The sequence below is a fragment of the Hermetia illucens genome, chromosome 2 (genome assembly GCF_905115235.1).
Source record: "Hermetia illucens chromosome 2, iHerIll2.2.curated.20191125, whole genome shotgun sequence".
NCBI classification, from domain to species: domain Eukaryota; kingdom Metazoa; phylum Arthropoda; class Insecta; order Diptera; family Stratiomyidae; genus Hermetia; species Hermetia illucens.
The window spans coordinates 50,000,115-50,007,979 of NC_051850.1; the positions used below are offsets into that span (position 1 = coordinate 50,000,115).

General features: G+C 31.5%; 1 protein-coding gene across 1 annotated transcript; it reads right to left on the bottom strand.

Annotated features, from left to right (window-relative positions):
- Nucleotides 1-2,409: 2,409 nt before the first annotated feature.
- LOC119648306 lies at nt 2,410-7,663 on the bottom strand. The gene is made up of 3 exons (XM_038049972.1): nt 7,317-7,663; nt 3,607-3,733; nt 2,410-3,543 (listed from the first exon to the last, which is right to left on the bottom strand). The coding sequence occupies exons 1-3, from the start codon at nt 7,417-7,419 to the stop codon at nt 3,411-3,413; spliced, it is 363 nt and encodes a 120-aa protein (XP_037905900.1). The 5' UTR covers nt 7,420-7,663; the 3' UTR covers nt 2,410-3,410.
- Between the last annotated feature and the right edge of the window lie 202 nt (nt 7,664-7,865).

The window sequence follows — 7,865 nt, forward strand, 5'->3', positions numbered from 1 at the left end:
AGGTGTACCGCAAGCCAGGGTGTAGAGTCCAACACTGATATATCTTGCTATCCAAATAGTGACATTTGCGGATAACACTACTTTCCTTGCCACGAGTAAAAATATAGAGGAAATATAGAAGGATGGTATTGACCACGTTGTAGAGTGGCTGTACTGGCCCTCTCAAGACACCGTCGACAACGACTTGCTGATTTACAAGCAGATCCTAAAGCCCATATGAACATACGACATACAGCTCTCAGACTGTGCCTAAGAATCGAAGTTGAAGCTCATACATACGCTTCAAAATAAAGTGGTTAGAAACATAGTGGACAGTCCCTGGTTCATTCGTAATAAGGATCTGCCTCCCAATCCAGTCGGTAAATGTATTCATTAAAGAGCACCCAATTAAGAATAGCCAACGAGTACGTACACATGAAAATAGCGAAGTGTAAAAATTGATAGATATCTCAAGTGTGACGAGACAACTGAAACGAGTAAAGTCAAATGACTTACTGCCGTAACATAAAGGACAAACTGCCTAAGGACATAAAATTTTAAGAAACAGCCAGTTCGTCACTAAAGCCAACCAAGGTGCTGGGGTTGACCATAGAGTCTTCTCTCAATGAATGCAAAGCCAGACTTTCGCACAGGAAGCTCCTGGAGGGAGAAATCTGAGTCGTAGCTTGGCGAAAATGGGTCAAAATCCAACACTGCCAAGGCAGGAGAACCCTCAAAAAAGTATTTTGAAAATGTCCACCCCTTACAAAAATGTTAGAAGTTTATAACCGAGCCAGCCCCGATCAAAAGTACTACTTAATTCGAAAGCCGTTAAAAACGTCTGTCTCTAGTACGTGTTGACTAGAAGAACTATCTAAATCCACACAATATCGTCAATCAAACTAATGAAGACAGTCTATACTGACACATCCAAAAGTTGAAATTGATCACATGGAAATAAATTTCACTGAAAAATTAATAATGGTGATAATGCTACAAAAGCTAAAAATGGGAAATAGAATGAAAATAGCTAAAAGGAAATAATTCAAACTTAGATACTGGCTCAAGGATAATTCCACAAACCCGTACTACCCAACAAAAAAAATAACCAAGAAAAAAATATCTCTTCTTCCTATACCTCAAAGGAACTGTAAAAGTAGCATCTTAAAGTTATAAAATGGAACATGTATGTTAACTCAAAACCGGTGACATCTTAGCCCCTATTTAATTTTAACCCTCTATCCATAAACGATTTTTCCGCGGCTTCCATTGTATTTTGAGTTTGACAACATTTCCTCAAACAACATTATATTTATAAGTTTTTTTTATCAAAAGTTGAAGATAAGGAACCTTAAACTACTAAAGAAGGTAGTAGGAGAGGCAGGTGGCACGCTTTAAGGTAGAAAGGGAACGGTGTCAACCGTTTTGTTTGGGTGGATGGACATCCTGGGCATAGAAGCAGCAACCTGTGTAGAGGACTACTCTACTTACCCTGTCAAAGGTATGAGAAGTTGAGAGAATTGATTTTTGCTGAGGAAATTTTCCTCGGCGATTCAATTCCCATACACTTGGTGACTAAAGGGTGGGGGTCCCCTACCAGAGCTACTGCATATGCAAAATATGTTAGTCAGTCTAGTGACTTACAATGTTCTCGGGTTGAAGCTGACTTACAGCAGGCGATCTTAGGCGATTTACAACCACCAATTTCATAGAGGTTATGACTAGCCCTGCCTTGTAACAACTGCCCATTGGTGATGATAAATTGGCATTTTTTGATGACACCGATCTTAATTACAAATTATATTCTTGCCCTCACACTGCATGTGTTGATGAGAGGGCAAATGTGACGTAGCATACGTTACATATTGTTAATAACTCTTTATTACTTGATGAGAAGCTCACCCCGAAGGTATCAAGCTTTGAAGAGAGAATGAGTTCCATCATCATGCACTTTAGAATTTCTAACGATAAGCAGCACATAAATGCAGCCCCTCTAAAGAAACAGTGAAGAGACAGAGGAGGAGGGCAAAGAATTTCAGCCTAGAAGTAACTACAATGGAAATAACATTATCTTTCGACATCGATTTCTCTTACTTCAGAGAAGTCCCACATTATCAGCACATGTTGAAATCATAATGTTCAACTTTAAAATCATAGCTTTCAATAACCATTTTTCACGATAGACTGGGTTATTTATTCATTTATCTGCCAATAATCACTTACTTTAAATCTGATATAAAATGAGACTATCGAATTTAAATTACATACCTCTAAGTGTCAAGTTCATTTTCAACCCGAAGTTTTTTTCCCTATCCAAATTATAAACCATACCAAAAGTGATTGAAAACACTCAAATTTCAATAATAATGTTTCATATGTATTTTTCATTTTCAACTTTTTTCAAATGAAATATATAAATTATGCTTAAGAATAAGAAATTAAATATACACATTATCTAAAATCAGAATAATATTTTACTAAATATTATTTCTGCACTTTCTTTCCATTAAATAATTAGCATAATTTGGTATCATTGCAAATATCGCATACATCTCATATTTAAATTATTAATAATAAAAATGTTTCAGAACATGTTTTAGTGATGAAATAGAGAAGCATTTTATAGCCAACCAAAAATATTGCAATTGCAGTTATTTAGCTCTTTTTTTTTGTTATTTATCTATAGTTTCTTTAGAATTGTTGAATTTAATTTGAAAAAGTTTTAAATTTTTTGCTCAAAAAACAAACTGTAATCAGGAATGCAAATGAATAATAATTTAGGAAAATGATTTACATAATTTTCTCGAATTTATGTTGATATTTTTTTATATTTTTGTTTTTTTTTTATATTCATTTCATGAAATTTACTTTTATAATAAAAAGTAAATAGACATATTCGAAATGGTTCTATAATTAGCAAAGGTAACCCATAGTCAATTTGTCTGCACTCATATCTCCGAAAAGAACATTCTTTTCAATCACAGCTAAATATACAATGGTGATGTATATTTGGTTGAAATACGGTTTTGCACAATTGACTACTGAATGACCTTGCTTTGACATTCAAATATTTTTTTAATTTTTAATCAATTTTGCTTTTTAATTTAAAATACCCAAAAATGACAATTACATCGACCGAAAACACACATGTGTTCATTGTTTTTGATATTATTATATTATAAATAATATTACAGTAATGATAGTATATCCTTGAATACACTATACAAAATAAAAATCGATAATCCCAGCAATATAAGGGAACCGTTAAAATAATTTATTATATAGAAAATTTCAAATGCTTGCGAATGCATGATATAAATGCGCGTATGTGAGAGGTAGAAGATAGAGTTTTATGTTGTGATATGATGAATAAACTTAGCCTTTAGTGGAGTCGTTTTGACTTATAGATACAGCTCTTTCTTGTAAATCATCTAATCTGTCATGTCCAATGTTACTTCATTGCCATTTTCATCTTTACACACAAATTGTGGGCAGCACTTGGGGAATGAAAGGCGTGGGTCGGCTGGAAGTTGTACACAGCCAGGAGCTTCAATGTCTGGGCAACTGTAATTAATAGAAGTTTGTTAAAATCAATTGTTTCTATGCCAATATAAATTTATAACTTACGTTTCAATGTTGATTTGTTTAGCATCAATATCACATGTCATAGCAGCACAAATTCCTTTTGGTTTATATTCCTTGCCAGGAAGCATTGGACGATTGGTAATTTTGTCAAAGCATTTACCAGGGTGGGCTGTAAAGGAGAAAGAAAAATATGAAAATTAGCTTTAATTTGAAATGAAAATATCAATAATACTTGAATATATTTGAAAGTAAACTCCAATCTGTATAAAAATGTTTCTTCAACTAATGCTTAAACTACTCTCAAAATGCAACCAGATCGCGTCTTTTATTTATTGGAAACATATGCGCAGTTTATTGGAAGTGACAAAAAAAGGTCACCCTAGTCAAAAAACCAGTTCAACCGTACTTGAGAATAAGTAAGAAAAATGGAAAATACGAATATTTACAACCGAATAACATACCCGTTATTAAAAGCAAAACAATGGGTGAAAATTTAATTTAAAACTATAAAAAAGCGATTTATTAACACTGACCAAATCTGTTGATCTAAAAATACATTCTTGATTATTTTGTTATAAGATGGATGATTAATATGCATTGGAATTTAATTGTTGATGTCAAATAACATTAAAGGCATGAAAAAATCTTGAAAAAGAATGAAACTAATGGTTTTCAGTGAAGTTTTTTGATAAGGATTCACGGTAGGTAGGTGCAAAACTATTTTTATTACAATAAATATCTTAGTTGCTACGTTTTCAATTTTTGCAAATGGTAAGCGATCATTCAACTATAAAGCTTAGTTGCATCCTTAATAGAAGCAAATAAATAAAATAATTAGAAAAATTATTGAATTGTTTCCCTTCTGAGATTGTACATCTTTCAAAGTTCACGAATAGTCAAAAACTCAAATCCAAACCGGTCGAAAAAGGTTCCAACAAACAATTTTTTTCCTCTCATTTAAAAAAGTTCAACCTTGAACTTCAAAATAAACCAATACTAGGCATAAAACGAAACCAATCAAGTTTAAAAAAATTTCCGCTACCCATCATAATTTTAAAATTCAATTAATACGATTTCAGCGACAAGAAAAAAATGTTATGACGTCAAAAGGACGTCAATGAATTCCAAACTACTGGATAGAAACCAGATTGTAAGATGATAAAAAACCGGATATATCATTTTATGTTTATGATGAAAACTAGATTTCACTGGAATATTGTCTGGCTATTTATTCTCGTTCAAGCAAAAAAGCATTTATTGTGTTTGGGTTGAGCACATGGTTGATAAGTAACTGTGTGTAGTTTTATTAAAAATTGGGTTTGATTATAAATCATGTATTTTTAAAGGCATGGTTCAATGTAAAGTATTTTTCCAAATTGTATGCAATCATCAAATATTTATTTCCGCTTACAGGGTTATAATCAAAAGAGATCATTTTGCTCAATAAATATCACAAATTATTGCGTCTACTCATTTAATAAATTTCTTCAATTCTTATTTTGAAATTTTTTGGAGAAGCTAAAAATAAATCCAGAAAAAAATTTAGCTGTTTCATCTTTTCACAATTGGCGACAACTCTCCATAATATATCAATAAATGGCGCCAGATTTCTAGACACCACCTACGTATATAAGCCATTGCAATAAATTTATTAAAAACTATAGTCTCAAGTCAACAAACAAAATAATCGAAATAAACATTATTAAAACATGTTTCGTGAAAAAAAATTGATTAGGAAGAATTATCACTTCAATGCCAAAGACCTTGATTTTTTTTCTACAATTTTTCAAAGTTTCCGGAAACGATTCTAACTGAGGTATCTTTCAAGCATGAAACCATATAAATTACTGGAAATTCTCATTAAATTCAAAAGAAATAATTAACATAAAAGTTTAGATTAGTCAAAAGTCAGGGAATCTTAATAAAAATTTTAATTACAAATATTTTTCGTCTTATCTGTTGAATTGAGGTAAATTGGTAGGAAATTAATTTAATGTGCCCAAGAGAGCGAGCAGCTAACGATATAAAAACTGTTTAATATGTATGAGACACTAATGGTAATTTTATGTTTTGTAGAAACAAGTCAAGTGAAATATACAAAAAATACCGAATAAGGAATTTCATTTATCGAGATCCGGCCGAGTAACAATTCACTGTTTTTATTTTCGAACAATTTTCAGGAACAAATTTAATGCTATTAATTCAGGGAAAACCTCAACTATAATTACTGCGAAAGAAATGCTAAAAAGCAAAACAAGATAACAACATAATATCTTTACAATTCCACTAGTACTCGTATAATCCGATCCGCAAAGAAAAAAAAATTTGAAACGATCATTGGAGAAACCACTTACGTTGTTATACTTCTTTAATATGATGATCACGTTCCCGAAAAATCCCACATAAATTAGTTCAATGGCACTCAGTCGCAAAGGGGATCTTCTAATGCAACAATCACATTAAATATTCAGACTAGCTTGCGATTTTGAGGCGAGAAGATACATATATAATGGACATGGAGGAATAGAATTATAATAAGACAAGAAATATAAAAAAGAAATGGACCGGATGACATTCACTCCGAAGAAGGCAGTCGATGCTCTTTGGACCATTGAAAACAAACATAAAATACTCATTCTCGAATGACCTCAAACCTTCCGAAGTATTATTTGAAAGAATTCTCACCAATTGGAATTTACTAATTTAAATATTTAATCAAAGATTATTTGCTAACGTAAATTTTTCGTATAATGATGAAAGTATTGATGGCGACGCAATGGCGCTTGAGCTTAAGGTCAATCTCCAGCAACGATGAGATCATTGATCGAACATTCAATACGGACTCCCCAGTGTATATCTCATTCCTATTCACAATTCTTGTTAATTAATTACGAGAAGGCCGTTTTAAAACGGTCAATAAAATTCAAAGACCTTTTCAAATATGGTCTCCACGAAAATTGATAATTATCTCAAAAACTAAATAGTTAGCAACGCAATGCCTGGATTTAACTGGTCATGAATAAGTTCCATTTCACTTCCACTTTTTATCGCATTTTTACTACAATTACAGGCACTTTAGTGCTGAATAAAACGAATCACGCGAAGGAAGCTTAGAATTAACTTCAGGGAAGTAGTTTTTTTCTTTGTCATTATCTCAAAGTTAAAGTGCGGTAATGTGATCATCATATTTCGAGCTGAGCACTATTAAAATCACTTTATTTTCAATAGTATTTCATACTGCTATTTAACAGTTTTAACGTTTATATTAAAGTTTATGTAGTTTAGTATACACATACAAGTTTTGATTTACGTTAAAGGAATACAAACTTAAAGAATTAATTGTCACAACTCTTCTCTCTTCCATGTTACTCATTCCGAAATTTGATAATTTATTTACTTATGAAAATTATTTTATAACCTAAAATTCAAATAAAGTGTAACATTCCAGATTTTATGCTTGAAATAAATATCTTTAAAAATTTGCATATTTACATTTGAAAAATAGGCCACTTTTAAGAGTGTTGAAGATTGACAAGATTTATATTTATGCCTGAATTTTGAATATTTTGCTTTCGAAAATTATGCATATCGTTTTCGTAACCTTAATGCTAATATGATACAAAAAATTTCTCTTCAGGCAATTCAAATAAAATAAAATTTATGATTTGTTTTTCTGATTTTTGAAAATTTAAAACAGATTGGAGTTCGATGCACTTTAAAGAAACAACAACTTTGATAAAAATATCACTTACCAGGATTAACAGCAGCTGGCTCTGAATAAGTGGCTGCATTACACCACACTGCACAGAATACAATAACGATCACAGAAACCAAGTAATATTTATTGAATGCCATTTTTATATGTATTTTATTACAACTCTTACAAAAGATACGTAAACTCTTTTAGATTTCTTCTTATTAAATTCAAGTACTGTCTTGGTACTATTTCCAAAATTTATCACTTTATTAAGAACTTTCTTTTTAATCGACGATGGACTTCTATTCAAGTCTTTTTTCTCTACTCGTAACACACTTCCTTACAAAAGCTTCTTTTTACTTGATATGATCAGATCACGATCGCGTTTCAAACTAAAATACTTCTTCAATCTACACGAACTTAAATGGAAATCTGCTCACAATTTTTTTATTTATTTTTTTTCTCCTCGAAAATAAAGATCACGTTTGATACGACTCGTCGACGTTTTCGTCTCTCAACAATGTTGACGATGAAGATGATGATCAACAATAACTACGTCATCGTCGCTCGTATCTTTTTAGCTGTTTTAGTATAACAAGAAAAT